The sequence below is a fragment of the Durio zibethinus genome, chromosome 14, assembly GCF_047325235.1.
Source record: "Durio zibethinus cultivar Kanyao isolate XHJ-2024 chromosome 14, ASM4732523v1, whole genome shotgun sequence".
Taxonomy (NCBI): domain Eukaryota; kingdom Viridiplantae; phylum Streptophyta; class Magnoliopsida; order Malvales; family Malvaceae; genus Durio; species Durio zibethinus.
The window spans coordinates 2877970-2900562 of record NC_143175.1 but is presented as its reverse complement, the minus strand read 5'-3'; the positions used below and the strand labels follow the sequence as shown (position 1 = coordinate 2900562).

Genomic DNA, 22593 nt, shown 5'->3' with positions numbered 1-22593 from the left:
GAAGAGGTTTGGAGGTTTCGAGGATCTGTTTAAAGGTTTTTCGAGAGGGTTCTATTCCTTGTCTGAGAGTTTTTGAAAAGAGGGGTCCAAAAGTTTTTAAGAAGGGGTCCGAGAGAGCTGATCAAGGGGAAGAAGTTGGGGGTTTTTAAAGAGTTCAAAAAGGAACAGGTGGTGGCAAGGTGGCTATAGGGTGGTTGTCTGGTTTGGTGGCTGGACAGGGGGCTAGTCGGGTAGGAGAGTGGGCAGCTAGTGCCGACTGCAGGGTGGCTGGTGCCAGGCATCAGTCGCCCTGCTTTCTGCCATTTTTCGTTTCTCTTTCTTTTCTTTTTTTTTTAATAATTAATAATAATTATTTTTAAAAAATATATATTTATTATTATTATTATTATTATTATTAGATTCGGACAAAATCGATGTGTACAGTTATATAATTATTAAAATTTCAAAATTGAGTCAAACAAAGATAAAAGAGATTGAAATTGATCAAATTTTCATCAAATTGAAGAATTATAAAAAAAAAAAATTGAAATTGATTAAATTCCTTTCAATTGAAGAACTTTGATAAAAGTAAAGAACTTCGTATCTCAATTGGGTTGAATTATGAAATCCCAGAACCCAAAAATCAATGTTTTCGAATTTTATTTCATTTACAAAGTTTCCTACCAGTCAACAACAAAAGGGTACTGAAAGGTACATGAGAAAAGCCTACTGTTTGATCCGAAACAATCAAGTGCAGTTGCTATATATCTTTAAGTCTTGGGGCAGGAGAGAGTGACGAAGAAAGGAAAAATGATAGCCACCACCACTTGACGCTGGCAGCCACAGCTCACGCTGGTACGAGGGCTTTTTGAGAAGCCTAAGCCAACGAGATGATGAATAGGAGGTGGTTTGGAGGCAAATGGAGGCAAATGGAAGCAAAAGCAGTGGTAAATATAAAATTTTTATATAAAAAAAATATTTGCACTTTGATACATACGAAGAAATCCAAGATTGGAAAGGATTGCAAATCTTGGACTTTATTCCTCGTATGGAGGGTATAGCAGGCCGGGCCTATTAAACGAGAAAGCATCGATTTTATGAAATCATTATTATGTATTATTATTTTTAATTTTTATTTAAATCATGTTAAATAAGTATTTTTTAAAAATTAATTAATTATTTCTAAATAATTTATGAGGTTATTATGATATTTATTATTTAATAATAATATGTTATATATAATAAATAATTTATTTTTTAAAAGAAATATTTACATGATTGAAAGTAACGGCTTAATTTAATTCGACCCAAAATTCAAATGAATCTTGAACTTTTGTAGCTTCAAACATACATCACATTCTTTGTATGGTGTGACTTTTTTTTAATTTAAAATTATTAAAATTTAAATTTTAATATTTTATCAATAAATTATAAATTTATTAACGATAAGATTATTGACAAAAAAATTTTTCTTACCCATCCACCTATTCAATTATTTTCATTTAAATATTTTTAATAAAACATTTTCACAAATCCACCTAAAAAACTTCACATAGAACATATAATTATGTAACTCCAAAAGTCACTCCTTTAAGAAAACAAAGTCGGGAAAAGGGGTTTTCCATTTTGATCAGACAAAATGTTGTCTTCCAAAAGCATGCTTTAATTAGACAACAATCAACATTGAAAATCTCGAAAAAGCCACATACACACATTTAAAAAATCTAAAAGGGAAAAAAAAAATTCTACTTCATAATTAAGTACTGCAGGCATGTTTCCAGGTTGTGACATGTTTATAGTTTTAATTTTCTTTTTTAAATCTGGTAGGCTTGAATTTCGAAATTTTTTATTCAAAATTATTATCTTTATAATTAATATATTTATATTATGTAAAATATTAAAATTTATATATTTATATTATATTTTATATTAAAATTAAATGTCATAATTTGTATAAATATGAAAATAAAAAAATTTTTTTTACTAAATTTATATATAATTATTATTAAAATTTTAAATTATATCACGTTTGTATTTTTTATTTGTATCATATTCATATAATATCATTATATCATATTTTACATTTTCAGGTTTACTTTCAAGTATCGCATCAAGAAAGAAACAAAGTTTATCATATTCTCTATTTGTTCAAATGCGTCCTCTTATAATGAAAACATTATTTGGCAGCCCAACGTATAACGCAATGTTACATGCTGACCCTTGCCGGCTCCTCACAATTTCAAAGCCTTTCCATGAAATTTCCCAAGCTACTGAATCAAACTATAAATAGGTACGTAATTGCATCTAATTAGCCAAACCAGATTCAATCGAAAAATTAGAAATAACCGAAGCTTAGTATAAGGATTTGATAAAATCTTTCTAAGCTTCTATCAATGGCTTCCAACAAGTTTCTCATGCTTACCATTGCTGCCCTGTTTCTTCCTGCACTGGCCATTGCAACAGATTATATCGTGGGGGATGAGAGCGGATGGACGATCAATTTCGATTATGAAGCTTGGGCAAAGGATAAAGTATTTTTTGTTGGCGATTAATTAGGTATATACGTATAAGATTAAAATTTATTATTTTATATATAAATTTTTTAATTTTGTATTTGAGATTAGTTGATTTTATGATTTATTAATTTAGTTCAATTCTTATACATATGATTATGCTAAGCATACATAATTAGATTCATTTCTACTACTTTAATTTTTTGGGTTGAAATCTGAATGATTTTTTAAAACAAATGTACAATCGTTTCATTTACTTCTCTTTCTTTTCTTGTTGAATTTTCATTTTAAACAGCTTATAACATTGTCATATGATATTTTTTTTCACCACAATTTTGCAGTGTTCCAATACCCCCAAGGATATCACAATGTGTTTAAAGTAAACGGACCGCCTTCAAGAATTGTGACATTCCACCGGCAAACGAAGCTCTCACCTACGGGAATGACACGATAGTCCTTAAGACCCCAGGAAGGAAGTGGTACATCTGTGGTGTTAGCAACCATTGTGCAAGTTGTGGCCAGAAGCTTAAAATCAATGTTCAATATTCATATGGCTGGGCACCAGCCCCGGCACCAACTCCTGAACCTTGGACACCAACTACACCTTCAGTGCCAGCAACACCAACTGAACCTTGGGCACCAGCTCCTGCACCGTGGACACCAACTACACCTTCAATGCCAGCAACACCAACTGAACCTTGGGCACCAGCTCCTACACCTTGGACAGCGGCTCCATCTTCGCCTTCAACACTAGCTCTTACCGCACCTTGGCAACCGGCTCCATCACCCTATCCATGGATTTGATCAGTCATTTCGAAGTAATATCATCAGGGAATCATTCTTTAATGGCAGATATATATCTATATATATATATGGAAGCAATTTATTGCCATCACTGCCCCAAAAAAAACTCTTTATTGCTTTTAAGTTAATTTATTTGATTTTGAGTTCCAATGTTAATTGTTTACCATTAATTACAAATTAATATTACAAGGGGCGACTTGTTGTTTGATTTTACAATCTTGATCTTTGGTTAGTTACCATTCACTTTTGAGTATTTAATTCTTCCTGGAAATGCATCATTACTTGTTACGACTAAGTTAATCATAAGACAACTGATTTTGATGTACAGTCCCGTATCAAAAGCTAGACAAAAATTAATTAAACAAGAAATTAAGAGATCTAAACAAAGCCATAAATAAAGCAATCGAAATAGCCCAAATAAATTCATTCAGCAATTACAATTTTAAAAGACATTTTAGGGTTATTTTGAATTTTAAATATATTAAATGTCATTTTTTAAAAATAATTATATAAATTAATTCATCTAAATTAAGCTATAGATTCAACACCGTAACATTCGGTATAACATTTGTATGCAAATAACATACTAGCCAGAAACAATGAACCAACTGCTGCAACTTTTAGCTTTGGATAGGAATTTTTTGCGGCAGAAAAAATTTTCTTTTGCATGTCTTCAGCTGATTCTTGTAAAATTTTTATTATTTCAAATTTTTGCTTTGAAATTTCGAGCTTATTTGGAGCAGCTTTCTTAGGTAGCTCTAGACTGAGATTACCACTACAAAATACTGCACGTATTTTATCTACATCATAATCTTTTGGAATATCAATTTTCTTCTGAATGCGTCTGGGAGATTCTGCGATGATTGATATTGTAGAATTTCCCTCATCATCAACTTTCTTAAGTGTGACTTTCACGTCTTGCATATCGAAACCTATCAAATTATAGTACAAATTAATAAGAAATTGCATAAAAATGAAAATATTATTTTTAATGTTGTTCAAACAAAGAAAATCTTCAAGCTGTGATGAAATCAAGTTCGAATTAATGTAAAATTAATATATTATTTGACCTAAAATTCTTAGAATCTGAAATTTTATGTTGGATGATCATTATTATTTGAGCTAAAATGATCATGAAAACCTGCTTTGTTGAAAACTATTAAGCATTTCAAATTTCAAAGAAAAAATTCTTCAAAGGGAGGGTTAAAACACATTACCATAAAGCTCAATATCAATTGCATCCGACTCTTTTCCACTCCTCCACTCGCAACAGGGTTCAAAATATTCTTTAGACGTCAGCATATCCATGGGTGTTTTCTAATGTTTATCGCTTCGGATTTCGGAAGAAGACAATGCTAATTTATGGAATTCTTGTGAAAATAGTGAAGGATTTCATATGTTTATATATAAATTAATTCTTTGGAATTCATTGTTGAGTACAAGTGGCATAAAATGTTTCGTAAGGGTGTTCTCTTAGAAGAGAATCATTCCACTTTCTTGGGGTTGTGTTACCAATTCACAAGGTTGCTTTGCAGCCCAACTTCATTTATTCCTAACGTGTGTGGGAAAAAAATTATTAAAAAAATTATTTATAATTTAAATTTGATTGATATTTATTCAACAGTAAAAATTTTATTAATATTTTTACTAGAAATGTCTATTTAAAAAAATATATAAATTTTTTTAAAAATTTTACACACTAAATCTATATGAAGAGATCTTTTAATTTATTGATTTTGATGTTTGATTTTAGTTTTTATTTAATGGTTTCTAGTAAGAAACTTCATGAATTTCACCTAAATAATTTTATCTAAGTCTTTTATATATATATATATATATATATATAAAGAAGAATTTCTTATACAAAATAAATTCTCTCATTTTTATTAGTTGATCATGTTTAAGTTAGTCAAGCCAAATAGACATCATTTTGAAAATTGAATGTGCATTTAAAAATACATTTTGTAATTTAAAAAAGAAAAAAAATATGTATCATTAGATTAGTGCTTATAGTACTCAAAATTGCTTTTTTTTTTTTAAAAAAAAAACGAAGTGTAATTTTTACAGTGGATATGAGAATATGCATTCTTTCTTTTTTAGTTTTAGATATTTTAATTTTATTTTATTTGGATCAAAAACAATTTTACAGAACGAAAAAATTAAACTCAACTCTTTTAGCAGGAAATACATACACTATTTAATCAAATAGTCATCTATTATTAGTTATAAATTTCAATGTTACAATTTCATGAATATTATAATAGATTTTTAATTTTATTCTTACGTAAAATCAAGCATGGACTCATTCTGAACACTAGGAAAGAAAGAATAAGAAAAGAATAAATATAGCAAAAAAACGACTTTTTTAATTAAAAGTAGTGAACATTAAGCAATTTTTTAAATCTACTTATAGAGTTTTTTATTTTTTACCGAATCGACTTATAAAGTTTAAAAAATAAATTAATCAAAGTATAAGATAAATTTTCCTTAAAAATTATTCTTGGAATACTTGGAACTTAATACAATTTCAAGCAAGTCCCTTTGAAGATAAGAAAAGAATATGCATTTTAAGAGAAGACGGCTACCTTTCTTTTTTTTTTTTAATGAAAAGGAAAGAACCTTCGTCAAATTCCATAAAAAGAGAAGCAAATAGAGAACTTTGATGCACTCAAATCTCTTGATTGATTCATTTTCTTTTATAACTTCAAGATCCTAATAGGAGAAAATTCATTTGGAAAATGGTGAAGGAAGCGAGCAATGAGCCTTTATCATACGAAGATTTTGAACCCTATTGCAAGTGGAAACACGAAACTTCCTTTCTCAAAGAAACTTACGTTCTTGAAATCCAGCTCCAGGGTATGCATTATTGTCTTTGCATTCCTTTTACGATGAAGAATATAAAGTTTTTTCCCTTCTTTATTCATTTCCTTTCACGACAAAATTTTCATATATCGCAAGATGCGAATGAATTTATTGGAGTGGTTTAAATAGAAGTATGTCCTTCTTTTAAGTTGTGGCGTCTTAAATGACTTCTTTTGTTTTTCTTTTGATACAATCAAACAATTTATTACTTTTTAATTCTCATTGTCATTGTATTTTTTTTTATCTAGTAATTTTTAAGAACTTGCTTCTAAAAAAATTTCCCCTATTACCGTCATATCTTGGTTAATTAAGTTTTATTCAAGAGAAAAAAAAAATTATATTAGGATGGAGCCCTATCTTGAACTCTATTTTTTTTTTTCAGGATTCAAGCAAGAAGAAGTGAAGATCGAAATTGGAAGGGATGGATTCTTGTATATTACTGGAGAACATCCAATGGGACAGAGTCTAAAAAAGCGATTCAAGAAAAAAATTGATGGTTCGAAGTATGACATAGAAAAAATTGACGCAAAATTTGAAGGTAGCAATGTTCATCTAACGCTACCTATAAAACGTTCTGCCATCAGCTTCCGCAACATTGGAGGGGGTAATGGGATTGTTGGAATGTTTCATTTAGGCAGCAATGCTTTCTTGAACACAATCGCTGTTGTTCTGCTGTTGGTTCTTTCATTTTATATGTACAAGTATTCCGAGTGCACCAATTTCCGAAATTGGTTTAAATGAAATAATTGTTCATGTAAATATGTACTATACTCAAATAAAATCAAAATATAAAGTGATTTATACAATTAATTAAAGTTTTGAATACTAACTTTTGATTTTCTTTGAATTAAAAAAAATTATTATGGCCTTATAATTATATAATATTGGATGGCATATCATTAAAAATTTACAAAATTAAAAGATTAACTAGGATTTATGGTGGATAAATTAAAATAAAAATATCATGCAGGTTAAATTTTATTAAAGTTGTCATAATTAATAATCCTACATTTTTTAAATTTGCCAATATCTTGAATACTTAAATATATCCTTTTTTTTTTTTTTTTTAATTTTCAATTGATTTTAAGTTTGAAACATCTTATATAGATAGCATTTTTTTTCACCAATTACATTGATTGGTTTTAGATAAGTTGGATTCTCATTCAAAAATTTAATACATTGTAATGCTATTGATTCATAGGATTTTTTATTTTATTATTTTTCTTTAATTGCCAATTAAGGCCAAAATCTTTAATTTTTTTTGAAAATTTTAATTTATCCTTAACATCCTAACCGTTATTTACTTAATTTATTTGATAATGACATTACAAGCTTAAATCCTTTTAAATCTATAATTTTAAAAAATCTGACCAATATGCATGTCATATGATAGCATCAATCTAAGCAAATATGGGTATTTCGCAGAATCTTTAATTCTTTGTTTTACCTTCGCATGACGAAAAATTACTTGCCCCTAACCCCTGTTCAAGATTATTCCTTTCTTCTGGTATTTACACATCCAACTAATTAATCAATAAATTGCTCATTTGAATATTAATGGAAAATACATTATTACCGGGAAGGTAGATTTCCTCTTTTGCTCCCTTTTGCATTTGCACAAGGGCTCCAAATCTTCGTAAGAGGTTTCCATGGCAGGCTGTTTCTTGTTGTTGCTTTACTGACTAATGCAGCAGCCACCTTTCTCATTGTTCCTTTAACAATTTCTATGCTAAGAAACCTTTGAGAAAGCAGGTATAAGAGTTTTCCTTTTGTGTTTCATCTTCAAAGAGAATGATTCCTTAAATGCTTTTGGAAGATTAGGTTTCTCTTTATTTTCAATTAGGTTTTCCATCTTTACTCTATGGATGGAGAAATCATTCTCTGCTTTACTCCTAACTTTTCTTAACCCTTTAGGCTTGCTTGAGTATTTTTTATTTTTTATTAAAGAAATTCTCATTCTTGTCCATAATCAACGGAGTTTATTTTTGTATCACCTTAAATTCTAACATCAAATTGACCCAACAGTTTTTTATAATTAAAGTCTTTTCGAATTCTCAATTTTCCGAATTTAGCATCCATGGCAGCTAATAATTATGTTGCGTTTAGGAATGTAAAGTATCAGTGATTAGCTGATTTATGGACTGAATATTATTTGAGGATTTTTATTTCTCCTTTCCTTGAGATTTTCAGCTTCAGATGATCTGTTTTATTCGTTCCTTTGTGCGAGATATTTGTGACCTGAATAAGGTTTTGGCTATACATCTTTTCCTTTAGTTCATCATTGTGTCATGCATGTTTATGTAAAGAGTTTATTACATTTTTTATTTCAATTTTAAGAAAATTTATAGTTTTTTAAAAGTAAAATATATAATTTACATTCTAAATTTTTAAATAATGTATAATTTATGCTATAAACTTTTAAATTATGTATTATGTTAATTCAAATTCTAATCATGTTAACTATATTAGTTTATATATGCAACATTTGAAAAATATTATCAAGTTATGTAATCCGCACATAAATTGTCAATATTTTTTTTTTAATTTAAAAATATATATTTTTTAATTTATCTAAACCATAAAAAATATATAAGATCAATCAATAATTTTTTATTATATAACATTCACATGAAAGTTTTTACAAAATAGTTAACACTTTTATATATTTAATAAATAACATCCATATAACAATATTTATATTAATTAGATATCATATGAATGAGTTAAATTAATAATACTAGAATTTTAAATTAAAATAATACATTATTTAAAAATTTATAATATAAATTGTACATTTTAATTTTTTTAAATACTAATTGGTACATTTTTGAAAAATTCAAACGTAATTAACTCTTATCTAAAAAATCGTTGTGCCCATTGATTTTTATTACTACTTCACTTGACCTCTTTAAATGACCTTTTCTATTAATTCTTTGGTCTAATAGAATAAATTCCATTAAATTTGCCGTAATTTAGCCATAACATGTAATTTGAGCAAAACTCTGTCATATAAACAGATTAATAATACGTTCTTTCATTTCTTAAGCTAAAAACGTTGTTCATGATCATTCTTTTTCACAGGTTTTTGCATCTAAAAACCTGTGACATATACAAGCTGGTAAATAAGTCGACAAGAATTTGATATTTCTACACATGCATGATCATGGGAGCATAAACTTTGATTGCATAAAATAGCATAGTAAACAGCAGTGCCAGCACTGTAACACTTGCCCCAACCTTCATTGCTGTCTTTCTCTCCATTTTAAGCCTTGAAATAAAAGATTTGGGACGAGCCTTGGGCAATGCAACATTTTCATTTGGTGAGGTCATCACTTCCCGAGCACCTGATTGTTTAGCTGTAAAAGTATCTGCAACCTTTTTACTCTGACTGCTGATCTTTTGTTCTAGTTTTCCTTTGTCTTGACTTGTTGCCGACGCTTGTTGCACTGGTGTAAGTGGATACTGTTGGGGAGCTTTGGGAGTAACTTTCTTAGGTATTGTTATATAAAGAATACCAGAACCAAACCTTGCGCGAATTTCATTTGATTTGCAGTCTTTAGGAGGGTTGAATTCCTTGCGAAATCGGATCCACCCAGTTCCCTCCAATGGCCGTTCTCCGGAAACTGTTAGGACGCCATTACTGCCCAGGTGAACTTTCAGCTGGTCTTTTTTAAAACCTAACAAAATAGAATTGAAACCATTTGTATGGATCAATGTATTTGCACATTAACTAATGACTCAAATCTTATACAGATTTGTTTAAAATTGATTAGATATTACTTGATGGATAATAAGATTTATCAGATAAGAATTTTAAGAGGAAAGAGATTTTTGTTAGATAAATTTGTATATTTATAAATATATGAAATTTATATAAGATTAGATATAAGAAAAAAATATATAAGAGAGTTATAGGATTTTATTGGGTAAACATCTCATAGAACTATAAAATATTAACATTCTTATGAGTTAATATGTTTAAATATTTATGAGTGGATTAGATGAGACTAAGAAAGTCTATACAAGTATGATGATTTGTTTAGTTTAGGTGAACTAAAAGAGATTATAAGGGTTTATAGTATTAATTGTAAGTAATATTTATTTATTTTAATGTAAGTATTTACAACTAATGAATTTTTTTTATCTGTAGACGTAAGTTGATTAGTTGAATCATGTTAAATTATTATTTTTATATAATTAATTAATCGTTTAATTACATTTCTGTTGGCATGAATATTTAATCGATTAAGAGTGTTCTTTTTTTTTTTTGCCTAAGACATTCATCTTCATTTTTTTATGGCTTAGGAAATTATAAAAGAAAATGAAACAAGAGAGAACTTCTTGCACTTTTCTTTCTCTTTCACTGAATTGCAAAGGATATTGATTAAAAGCAAGAAAACCCTTTATCTATTTCTAACAAGAGGGGTGTAACATGTATTACCTTTTACTTGAAATTCAATAATATCATAAGCTAGTCCTTGTCTGTATTGGTAATGAGGCTCAAAATCTTGGTACGAACGGGACATTTTGGAAAGAAATGGTACTGTTTGTTTCTGAATTAAATGATGAGAGCAAGACTCTTTCACAACTCCTTTAATATATATAATAGATTAACAAGCTTATATTTGAAAAAGACTTGGTCCAATTAAAGAGGTTTCTTTTGGGTTTCCTACGGAAAAGTGAATCATTCCTTTTCCAAATTCTAAAGCATTTGGTTTGGTTACTCTGGACAATCTTCCTTGAAACTATACATATGTTGTCCTCCCTTCGCAGGTGATCCCATCTTTGCTTTTTAGGTTTCCTTTGGTCTTTGGCATGTGGCAATTGACAAACTAATACAAAACAATGGGTTTTCATTGGAAGAGGGTAACAAAAAAATTTGCCTGGTGATCTGCATGATTATGCAACTCAACAAGAACATTTCTTTGCTATAAAAAGCTCTCTGTTTTGAGCTCTGCGACTGCTATTAACTCACTCTTGAGCTTTCTGGTTGAAAAACAAATCTGATCAGTTTTGAAATTTGCCATTTATTTATTCAATATTTGTTAAGATAAATTTATAATAGCTGAAATGTGCTAATTCAAGGGGATTAGAGCTTGTTCCATCCTATACTGTTCTATGAGATGACAAAGTCAGAAGAGGAAATGGTGGCATGGACCAAAAAATTGCAGGGCGTATAAAGGGCAGAATGGAATGAAAAGGATTTAGTTTGGCCATTCAAGAGATGAAAAACAAAAGCACTAAGCAATTAAAATTTACTTTTCAGGAATCTTTTCTTCTGCTCCACACATCAATGCTGCTTTGGTCTGAAAATGATGGTACATTTTTCAGTTTACAGGCCTAAATTTATAGTACAGCCAGTATTCTTTAATCCAGGCTTGATTTACTCCATGTGATCCTGAAATTATAAATATAATATCTGCAATTGGCCTGGTTTTGGTGTGGCTTATTAAAGGCTGTTTGATTGGATAACTTAAGCAGAAAATCTTTCCAAGATTCTAGCGCTTGTTTTCTCTGAAAAAATGCCATAAATTTTTTATCTGCAATTTTATGGAACTTCATATTTTTCACAAGTTTATGCTTTCAGCTTCTTTCAACAGGCAATGAAACCAGAAGATGACTATATTATCACCTTTCAGCTTTGCTTTGCATGGAGTCAAATTCGCCACAGAAAAGGCAATAAAAAGGTTCAAAGGTGATGTCTGACAAAGATGCTTTTGCTTTTTCACTTTAATAGTTAGGAAAGCTAGTGAGGAAAAAGTTGATATCTCTTTTAGACATACACCTCACAAACTTGAAACAATTGGCTGGAATTCTTTAGGACTGCTTTTATAATGGTAGCTAGCATTTTAGTTTCACAGATTCAAACTCATTAATTACATATGTAACGCTCTCAATCCCACATCGAGATATTGTAAGGATCTGCTATGAAGCACAACAAAATTGTAAGATTTTTAGATTAGAAAAACAGACAATAATTGGATTTGAGTCTGCACAATGTGACACTAACGGCTATTAACTATCCAAATATATATAGTGAGAAAAACAAAGGCTTAAAACATCTATGACTATAGTGAGAAAAACAAATGCTTAAAACATCTAAGACATACTCAAAGGGAGGTGTTGGAGGTAAAAGACAATTAAGAACTAACTTGCTTTTGAAGGAGCAGTAGCTGTTTTATTAGCTAAAGCAAGAAGGAAGTCTCTGTAATCCCCCGAGGGAATGCTGTCGCATATTGCTTTTCTCAATTCTACTCCATATTTTATCCTGAAAACCCTTTGAATTTCATCCATGTCTATCTCAGCTCTGCTCACCATCACACGTGCCAAGGCACCTCTATCTGCTGTCATCTCTCTTATGCTTGCAAACAAAGTCTGTGACCAAGCAGGAGTTGGTTACTAAATCAATTTCAGTGATTCAATTATGTGAATAATGTCCTCATTTTGTATAGTTTAAGTTTGGTTAAAAACATTAAGAAGAAATGCTTTCAATCTATTTAGATATGAAAGCAGATTCTTACCTTTGCATAATAATTAGGTGGGTTGCAAATACATTTTATAACCATCTTTAATGCATCCTCAAACTCCCCAGAATTCCCTTTGATGATTGACTGAAAAGTATTAGATGAACCAATAAGTTTCTTCTCTATTCAAAGATAGAAACAAATTAAGAAGATTGCATGCAGATAAGAAACAAATTACCTTTGTGTAGTCATGTCCATAGATGTGCTTATAGAAAGAAAACGTCAACTTAAGCTGTGGAATGCTCCTTTTAGTGAAAATCTCTAGCGCAATACCTTCATCAATGGCTCCAGGACTTCCCTCCCCTGTTTCGTAAAGCCTCCTGGCATCACATTTCGCGATATGTTGACTAACATCTGCCTGGTGTGCCTTGTGTGATGTGGCTAATGCAACCAGAATCTGTCATAAGAACAAAGATGAATGACTGATATGAAATTTTCTCGAATTCCAATTCAAATTCTAGGCAAACTTACCTTCTGGTAAGGGTGGGGAGGCTCAATATTGACGATATCCTGGTCCAACTGGCTTTTATACCTTGATTGATAGGCTTGCTTGATGAGGGCAATATGACTTGATTTTCGTCCTACAAAAATTTCCACAAGAGCCTTATAGTTAGCATCATCTTGCTGAATTGCCTCCCTAGCAAAAGTGGCATCACGTTCATGAGGATCAAGCATCCAAAGAGACAAGGCTGCACAAGTTTTTGGTGAAACCCCAGGCTCATTTCTGTTGCTACTCATACTAGTCTTTTGCAGTAGAGTTATCAGGTCTTCCCCATACATTTCCTTGTAAGTCTCTCTAATTCGCCGGCATTCAAGCTGCGTTCGACTAGCGAAAGCTCGAATCAACTGATTCAATCTTCCCCAAGAATCATGAATTTCCTTGCATTCATTCTCAAAACCATGGCTTAAAGATGCTAGGATTTTGGTGGCCATGGAGGATCTGGTTATAGTAGTTTTTGAGCTGCATACACAGCTATATAAAGGTGCAGCTACAAGACTTAGAGGCCAAGCAAGGGATTTTTTCCCTTTTTGAGCCTAGTCTAGAAGTAAAAGTGAATAAGCATTGAGATGGTGGCTGTGGATGTGTGAATTGCAGAATGAGAAAGAGAAGAGAAGCTTCTTTTCTATGCTTTTTTTTTTTTTTTTTTGGGAGAGAAAAAGTGATGATGTGTAACAGGTTGTACTTTGCTGCATATGCCATGTGAAATTTTTGTTTGGTAGCAATTAATTGATGGATTTCCAAGTAGACTGTGAGTATGAAATGATCACATTTCAACAACTTTTCAAGTTTTAACATCCATTCCCCAAATGCTTTCCTTTTCTCCATTAACTCAATATAAGTGGAATAAATCATGTAAAGAAAGAATATAAATGAGAGCCATTCTGATGAAGCGTGTTTTAATTTGGCTGGTGGAATTTAAAAATTTTATAAATTATGCAAAGAAAGCATATAAGTTCTAATTCTATTGGCAGTTCTAATCCTGTTCAAGGAATTTAAAAATTTTATGTAACACATGTATATATTTTAATATGATAATACATATATTTATATCATATTTATTTCATATTAAACAAGTACAAGCTATAAAAATTATAATATTACATTTCCTATTGACATTTCAAACATGAATTTATTTTTTTATCAAACTCATATGCGATTTTTATTAAATGTTTAAATAATATTTTTTCGTATTTTTTTCATATCATTTTTATATGTGATATTTAAAACTATCAAATCTATATATATCATATATTCTTATTTTCTCTATGAAATTACTCATAAAAATAAAAAATATTATAACTAAAATTTTTTTGAATATGTGACATAATTTATTATATCCAAAAATAAACTAATGAAAAATAAAAACCTTTGATCTATAATAAAAAAAAAAAAAGTGACTTACGCGGTTAGGCAAATATAATGACAGAGTAAACATAGGCCCGGCCAGGCATTATTTTATTTCCAAACTGTAAACATTATACATTGCCCACTTGGGCCATTGCTTGGCCCAACCCAGATATGATTTAAATTCTTCGGCCTTTCCATCAGATATGACGGAAAATTATTAACTTAGATCATGCCGGGTTGCAATTAGATCTCACTTTCACCAAAGTTCGAAAGGTAAATATTCAGTTCTTTCGTGGATATATGAGTATTTTCATGCTTATGCTATTGATTTTTCTGTTCGGTTGCAAAGAAAATCCAAAAAGAAAAAAGTTTATTGCATTGAGCATATTGGGTTGATTCAGCTCTTTTTTTTTTTTTTTTTATTGATTTTTAGATGTTATCAGAATACATTGAAATCTAGATACTGATTTTAACCATCCGCTTTGTTTGTTACTACATTTCCAGCTCTCATATTGCTTTTGTCTTACGATTTGAGCTATACAATATCAAATACAATTAAATCTTGCTCATAGGAATTTGTATAGAAATTCAAAATTGATTCTAATAATATTGAAAATAGTAATATAAGTTGTTATAATTGTAATTGAAAAAAAAATTAATGAAAATTTTATATTGAATGATCTTCATTGGAATGAGTATTTCAATTAAATGATAATATGATTAGCTTAATTACATTGTACTAAATATATGGTGGAATCCAAACCTGACCTAAGATGGAGTAGAGCTGGATGATAACGCTAGTCCTTGGAATGCTAGTCCTGATGTCACAAGGCACTGAAGACAGACAAGCATCAACACCTTGCGTCAAACAGCTTGCGAGAAGTATTTGAGAACTTGACTGATAACAAAGGCTAAATCAGAATGTTATGAGGCTGACTCTGGAAGGAAATAATGGAGATACAGGGTGCGAAAAATCCAGTGATTTAGGAAGAAGTACAGATTGGTCAGCATTTGTGATAAGTTTAGTCCAGTCCATCCCTAGAGTGGAATAATGTCTTGACATGAATGAGCAGGCAACTATAGGAAACATGGTGGGACATCGAACATAGCAAAATGTTAAAAAGGAGAGCAACTGGATTAGGATATGAAAGCAACAAAGTGGTAGGCCTTATCATTTCTTTTTGTTACTTAAAGTTTAGAAGAGGCTTCTCCATTTCAGGATAGATTATTGGCAGTGAAACTCGAATTTATATCTTATAAGTAAAGTATTCAAATTTTACCAATTCAACCAACTTCCATCGATGTAGTTTTTACTTTGTTATAGACATTTTTCATTGCGAAGTTAAAAATAGCAGAAGTTATGTACCCAATAGAAACAATAGCAGATTTATCAGACCATAGAGAGATTAAGAGGGAAGGAAAGGAAAGGACAATGTTCATTTTACAGATATGTTTCATTTTACAATGTTAATGGCGAGACTCACATAACATCGTATAGTTAATTGGGTGATGTTCTCTTCACATACAAATGACATTAAGGTTATGAATACTGTATGAAAATTTAGTATTTCTCTTCTGATCGTTACTGTATGTATCGGAATTAATGTGGTAGATGTTGGACTATTATAGCTTAGTATTCTGGATTTTGTTTTCAAAAACTGTATCCTCATATGTTCTTTTTCGTATGGTATCATTCATCCCAACATATTTTTTTGGATAAGTTGTAATTTTATTTATAAAAAAAATAATAGAATGCGGCTACAATACAACTACATAACCATCAAACAGCAAACAATATTTATACTTACAGTTATTTACAATAGCAGTATTAAGATTCCAAGCAACATATAAATCTTAGTTCATTGAATTAGCAGCAATGAAACGTAAACCAAATAACCGAGTCTTGATAGCATCCTCAATCCAACCATATCTAATAAATGCAAGAATTCCAAGCAATGTGCAAGATAACTGATATCAGATGGCAAGATATTCTTCTTTTAATCCTCCATAACTGTATCATCCTTGCCAAACTGTTTTTCTAAACTCACAACTCAAAAACACATGATCCCTGAATTGTCTTTCACACTAACACAAACAATTAGGATTGACAATAATACTCTGGTAGATTTCGACCCAACTCAATTTTATAAAGTCTTTTTTTTTTTAAAAATTAGATTTCGAGTCGCATTAGAGTCGGTTTTAGATAAATCCATCTCTTATATATATATATATAAATATTTTTTAAAATTATTTATTTAATTATATATTATATTAATAAAATAATTACATAATACCTTAATTTAAGATATTAATTTAATAAAAATTATATTTTATGAAAATTATATTAAATTAAAATTATTAAATTAATTTTAAATCGAATTAAGTTAAATCGAATATAATTTTATATAAATCAAATTAAATTAGATATAAAAATAATATTTTAACATTGAATCGGATCAAGATGAGCAAAACCTCAACTCATTGTCATTATTATTGACAACACTCTTCTTCAACCTTATTTGCCTAAGCTTTCAACCTATCTTTAATGAAAATCCTATTTAAAACAATCGTCCACGCGCAATCAATGAGTATTTTAGAATATGTTATCAAAATCAAATATTTTTACATATATAAAACTAAATGTTTTACTATTTTTTTTTTCTTTGAAGAAAAGGAAAGTAATGCTAAACAAAGTATTGTTCAATATAATGTAAAAAATAAAAATAAAAACCAAAACAAAGCATAAAGCCCAAAAAGAGACAAGCCCAACTAAGGTCGTTTTTGGCTGTCAAAAAAGTCCAGCGCTTATCCCGCATAGTTGACCAAGAAAAGAATCACAAATGGCTTGTGACTTCGGCAAGTATTGCTGTTATCTTTTCTAATTTTACTGTTTTACCCTTTTCTCTTTTTTTTTTTTTTTTAGTTTCTTCTTTAGCTAAGGTGACCCTTTCACATTATTAAATTCGTGATTGATAGGCAATCTTGTTCACAGTTATCATTGTCATGAAAGGTAATGCATCATGCGTTTTTCTTTCTTTTAAATAAATTGTTACACATGCTTTTATATTTCTATTTTCATTAATTAAAATTTTATTTTATAGATTTTTTTTTTAAAAAATTTAATATTTTTACTCAAATTCAATATTGAAATGAAACTTATCACCAAACCATATATTTAAGAATGGATTAGGTTTATATGAATGAACAATAAAATTATGTGATCACAAATAAATTTATTTTTTAAGTGGTTGAAGAATAATTAAAATAAATTAAAATTTTAATTTAATTAATTCATACAATTATTTTTAAAAATAATATCTATCATATTTATAATTTAAATTTTATTATTTATAATTCATTCACTTATCTCAATACTTTATAAAAGAATAATTAGAACAATTCTATCTCAAAATGTATTTTCTCAAACCAAAAAGAAAAAAAAAAGTCATCAAAATTATGTGTTAAAGGGTAAAATAGTAAATTAGTGGCAAATTCAGAGAAAATCCGAGGGAATTTATGAAGGTTATAATAAAACTCAATCATATTTTATGTTCTTTCCTGCTCATATTATATTTCTCTCTCTCTCCACAAGTTGTCTGCTTCTCTTTCTCGCCATTTCTTTTAATTCATTTTCTGCAGCAACTTTTTTTACAATGCAGGTAAGCTAACAGTTTTTGTTCTCTTCATGTCTTCTGTGTTTAATGAATCTAAAAACTGAATCTTTGTAGTTATTTTGAATTAAAAATGTTAACTTTGTTCTGTTTCTAATGTTGGGTTTCAGGCAAGAACTGTACAAGTAAAGAACCTGTCAGATCTAGCAAGTGAGAGGGAGATTCATGAGTTCTTTTCTTTCGCTGGTGATATTGAGCACATTGAAATCAAAGGGTAATTTTTTCTTTTCTTTTCTTTTTCTGGTTTTGTGTAAAGGGTTGGTGAGGATTGTGTTTGGTGGCTGAGAAAATGTTGGAAAATGAAAGAAAGTTGGAATTTTGGATCTTGAGTTTTTTCGTTTGTAGGCCAAGTGAAATTTTAAAAAAAAGGAACATGTTGAATTTTGACATTATTTCTGCTTTTTTTATATCTGGGCTACTAACCTGGAAGGTACGGCTGTTATGGAGTTGTTAATGTTTTATTCTTTTTTTAATCTTTTTTGGTTTAGTAGTAAGTTCAAAGAAAGGAAGTCAAAATGAAATTTGGGTGTTCTTCTTTTTCGGTGTTCTGAAAAACTTACTGGGAAATTTAACATAAGAAATAGGGATATTGCTGGATAATCTGGGTTGCTGTTTTCTTTTGTGGTGGTTGCAGTGAACCTGGCCAATCAAAGACTGCGTATGTTACATTCAAGGATCCAAAAGCTCTTGAAATCGCGTTGTTATTATCGGTTTGTGCCTAATTTGGTTTAACTTTTTTTGCAAAGAAGTGTGCCATTGATGCATGCTTTGATTTTTTTTCCTTGCCTTGTAAATCTCAAATATTGGTTACTTCAAGAAACCAGCTAACCTTGCAATGGCTTTCATTTAACTTCATTGTTTAAACTGAGCCTTGTGAATTCCTCCCAAATGTAGGTTGCTTATGCCTTCTTAAATTGAAATAATGTACTAGAACTGGTTGAATTGAAATAAGTAGCTTGTAAAGTAATTCTTTAATTGTAAAGCAATGCCAAGTAGGAAAAGTTGTCTAATTTGGTACCATGAAAGTTATATTATCTTCACAGGATGACCAATATTTTAAGAAACAATGTATTTTCATGGTTTTACTTGAACTAAATTTATTTGAACAGAAATGGGAAAAGTAACAGCTAGTAATTCTAATTTTCGAAAAGCCAGAAGTAAGAGAAGACTAAGAAATTTTGATGTTTCAGATGTTTTCCTTAGTGGACAGTTGGTGTTGGCGAACTCCAACTCCCTGCAAATTGCATATCCTGTGAGGCCTCCCTGTGGATTATTAGGAGACACAGAGAGAGAGAGGCCATCAGAGGGAAGTGGTAACTAGTGGTTAATGGTGGTGGCTGATAGTTGTGACTTGGTTTTGCTGGAATCCAATTCACTATTAATTGCATATCTAATTAGGTTGCCCTTTGGATTTCTAGGATGCCCTATAGTGGGGCAAGTCCCCCTTGGATTCCCTCTTTTCGATCAGATGGTGTGACTGTGTATAATGGGACAAATTGAAATCTTGTCTCCTGCCTGTTTCCTACTTTTCAAATGTACTGTTAAATTCCATCAGCTATATAATTCCTGATTTGCGCTTATTAAGATTTGCTAAATTTATGTTTTCTGCATTGATTAACAATTAGATTAATGTATCTAATGCTTTTTTTATTTTTGGAAAAAGATTAACTAATGACAATTCTTGGTACAGTTCTTTTAGTATCCTGTCACATCAGTTTCTTCTTCAATAGTTAACATTTGTCTTTCTCTCTCTTTAAACTGTTCCATTAGTTGTACATGTAACAAGATGGATTCCTTTGTCTTGAAGTATAATTTATGTCGGCTTTCTCTTTTCCAAAGAGTTGGGCATATGTTGATTAGAAATCTTTGTCTTTTAAGGACAACATTATTCTACATTCATGATTGTAGGAATTGAAATTTTTGAATCTTCTTATGCAGGGGGCGACAATTGTTGACAAGATTGTGACAATAATTTGTGCTGAAAATTATGTACCTAAACCTGAGATTCATGTAAGTTGACTGAGAAGTTTTGCTTTCTCCTTTTAAGTGCATTTAACATAATTCTTATGTTTTTTAGCTGCAACTCATGTAGGAAGCAAGAATGGCTGTCAACATTGTGTCTATTACTCCTGGGCATAGTGCACCAATTGACAAGGTACCAAATTGCCTTAGTATTAGAATGTCTAACATTTATTTTGTACATAAATCATTTCCTAATTGCATAGTCTGAATAAATATGGGAAAGAGGTGGGAAAAATACATTGATTTGTTACATAGCATGGTTGAATATTATATTGTGAAATGCATAGTTGTTTAGCTGATCCAAGTAGATTTTGAACTTTCCAATTTACACAAAAACTTCCAGATGAAAGAAAATATATTACGAATCTTTGTGCGCTCGATAATCATCTGCTAAACCTAGAATAGAAAAGGAGGAAAATGAAAAGGAAAAGCAAAGGTTTAAAGTCTCTTATTAATCCCCGATGTGCTGAATTCCTGCTTTTTGCTATGATATGCTCAGTCAGAATGTGTGAATATTGTGGTGGCAATTTTAACTAGATTTGGTCATTTGGATCTAAAATTTATTATTTAGTTATGAACTTAAGCTATCTGTCTATTGCAGCAGGGTAGGACTAGTCCACCTAGCAGTGGAAGAATGTATGTTAGTAGAGCACAAGATGTTGTTGCAAGTATGTTGGCCAAAGGTTCAGCCATACGACAAGATGCAGTTAACAAAGCTAAAGCATTTGACGAGAAACATCAGTTGACAGCCAATGCATCTGCCAAGGTTATTTCCTTTGACCAGAGAGTTGGACTGACAGAGAAATTGACCGTGGGAATTTCAGTGGTTAATGAGAAAGTAAAGTCTGTGGATCAAAGGCTGCAGGTATCAGATAAAACAATGGCAGCAATATTTGTGGCAGAGAGGAAAATAAATGACACGGGATCAGCTGTGAAATCTAGCAGGTCTGACTTCTTCTCAAAACAGTGTGACTCCACTTCTCTGGTTCAAAGACACTAATGAATTTGATTGCTTGCTAGTTAAACTATGAAACCTGTCAATGACTGCCATTGTAGTTCCTTTAGCACTCTGAGAGAACCAATTATTTCTCATTGAAGTGAGACTTGGGATGATGGAAAAACCTCATTTTAAGAGCTTATCTTTTCAGAATTGCTAAACATATATTAGAATTTCTTTTGATGAAGCTATATTATGCATTCTTCAAAATCTTATGTCCAGCCTTTATACTCCAATTTAGAAAGGCATCCTTGGGTAAGGTCATTCCAATATGTTGCAGCGACATGTTTAGGAAGCGATGCTTAATAAGACTAAATTAAAGTTTTGTAGACTGAATAAATTGATCCTGATAGATGTTATACGTCTGAACATCTACCTTTATCACTAGTTGGACCTTGAACTGGTTCGAAGGTTTAGCGACCATCCAGCAATGGTTCTTTGATGATATTTTATATTGGAGGGGAAAAATGGTTACCATACCTCTAATTAGCTTCATCCTCGAGTTATGGTATATTCAGGTTCTCTGATTTGTTCTGGACAGGTACGTAACTGCTGGGACAGCTTGGCTTAATGGCGCTTTCAGCAAGGTTGCAAAGGCTGGGCAGGTTGCAGGTACAAAAACCAGAGAAAAGTTCAATCTAGCCATGTCAAACTTGACTGCCAAGGTGGGTTATTCTGGTAGCAATAAAACGACTATAGTAGAACTATAGATTGCAAACCTAAGAAACAATATCCGTCTTCCATGTAAATCACGCCTTTAATTTTGTTTGACTGCAGGACCCAATTGCAGTATAAGTCTGAAATTTGAGGTCTTAAGGTATCATCTTTTGGATCCTTGGTTACACATTCATTGAATGGCATTGTTACACCAATTCCGGAAAAGGTATTGAGAACTGGGGATCTAGATGCTTGGGGTGGGAAGCACCAAGTTGTTCATTTTTGGCTTTGTCGTGTGCGCATACGCGATACAATGTTCTATTTTATTTTATTTTTTACAATATATTTTGATCCCTACGGGTGTTGTGTCTATGAGTTGCTTTTAATTTTAGAGCTTGTGACATTGCTCTCAACTCAGAAGGAAGCTGAAATTGATGTTACCTTTGTGCTCATTGACAATTCGATTTTGTATTTTTTCCCCTTGAAAAAAAAAAAAGGCAGAAATTGCATTGATATGTTGGAAGTTTCATGCTGCTATCAACCCTTTTGCAAACCAGGAAAAGATTTGACAAAAAACACAAAATAAAACAATCATATTCACCCTTACAGGCAATACTAACAGCCTGAAAGATCCAAAGAAATTGTATCTGAATTTTTTTTTTTTCTTGCAAAATCATATGAATGGACTAAAAATGCAAGGGTTCAAGAAGCAGCA

General features: G+C 30.7%; 3 protein-coding genes and 1 long non-coding RNA gene across 5 annotated transcripts; 1 reads left to right on the top strand and 3 right to left on the bottom strand.

Annotated features, from left to right (window-relative positions):
* Positions 1-3748: 3748 nt before the first annotated feature.
* Positions 3749-4652, bottom strand: LOC111295764 (uncharacterized). The gene is made up of 2 exons (XR_016327214.1): positions 4514-4652; positions 3749-4228 (listed from the first exon to the last, which is right to left on the bottom strand). It is a non-coding gene; the product is annotated as an uncharacterized LOC111295764 (long non-coding RNA).
* Positions 4653-9194: 4542 nt separating this feature from the next.
* LOC149514957 (uncharacterized) lies at positions 9195-11164 on the bottom strand. Its single transcript, XM_089743167.1, has 2 exons — positions 10600-11164; positions 9195-9835 (listed from the first exon to the last, which is right to left on the bottom strand). Exons 1-2 carry the CDS (start codon positions 10682-10684, stop codon positions 9306-9308), a joined length of 615 nt encoding a protein of 204 aa, XP_089599293.1. The 5' UTR covers positions 10685-11164; the 3' UTR covers positions 9195-9305.
* Positions 11165-11778: 614 nt separating this feature from the next.
* LOC111294558 (annexin D8-like) lies at positions 11779-13792 on the bottom strand. The gene is made up of 5 exons (XM_089743166.1): positions 13154-13792; positions 12861-13079; positions 12680-12769; positions 12311-12533; positions 11779-12080 (listed from the first exon to the last, which is right to left on the bottom strand). Exons 1-5 carry the CDS (start codon positions 13613-13615, stop codon positions 12052-12054), a joined length of 1023 nt encoding a protein of 340 aa, XP_089599292.1. The 5' UTR covers positions 13616-13792; the 3' UTR covers positions 11779-12051.
* Positions 13793-18056: 4264 nt separating this feature from the next.
* Positions 18057-22393, top strand: LOC111295190 (binding partner of ACD11 1-like). 2 transcript variants are annotated; one of them, XM_022888581.2, is made up of 8 exons: positions 18057-18190; positions 18313-18416; positions 18837-18912; positions 20141-20212; positions 20295-20357; positions 20829-21169; positions 21763-21886; positions 21999-22393. In XM_022888581.2, exons 1-8 carry the CDS (start codon positions 18080-18082, stop codon positions 22014-22016), a joined length of 909 nt encoding a protein of 302 aa, XP_022744316.1. In that variant the 5' UTR covers positions 18057-18079; the 3' UTR covers positions 22017-22393. The 2 variants fall into 2 exon arrangements, with proteins under 2 accessions (XP_022744316.1, XP_022744315.1); XM_022888580.2 differs by having other exon boundaries at positions 20826-21169.
* The last annotated feature ends 200 nt before the right edge of the window (positions 22394-22593 follow it).

Coding starts and splice junctions, on each gene's coding strand:
- LOC111295190 (XM_022888580.2), top strand. CDS start 18,080: ATGTTCTTTCCTGCTCATATTATATTTCTCTCTCTCTCCACAAGTTGT. Junction 18,191..18,312: donor CAACTTTTTTTACAATGCAG/GTAAGCTAACAG, acceptor GTTGGGTTTCAG/GCAAGAACTGTACAAGTAAA. Junction 20,358..20,825: donor ATAGTGCACCAATTGACAAG/GTACCAAATTGC, acceptor TGTCTATTGCAG/CAGGGTAGGACTAGTCCACC.
- LOC149514957 (XM_089743167.1), bottom strand. CDS start 10,684: ATGTCCCGTTCGTACCAAGATTTTGAGCCTCATTACCAATACAGACAA. Junction 9,836..10,599: donor TATTGAATTTCAAGTAAAAG/GTAATACATGTT, acceptor CTATTTTGTTAG/GTTTTAAAAAAGACCAGCTG.
- LOC111294558 (XM_089743166.1), bottom strand. CDS start 13,615: ATGGCCACCAAAATCCTAGCATCTTTAAGCCATGGTTTTGAGAATGAA. Junction 13,080..13,153: donor CTCCCCACCCTTACCAGAAG/GTAAGTTTGCCT, acceptor TTCTTATGACAG/ATTCTGGTTGCATTAGCCAC. Junction 12,534..12,679: donor CACCTAATTATTATGCAAAG/GTAAGAATCTGC, acceptor GCTTGGTCACAG/ACTTTGTTTGCAAGCATAAG.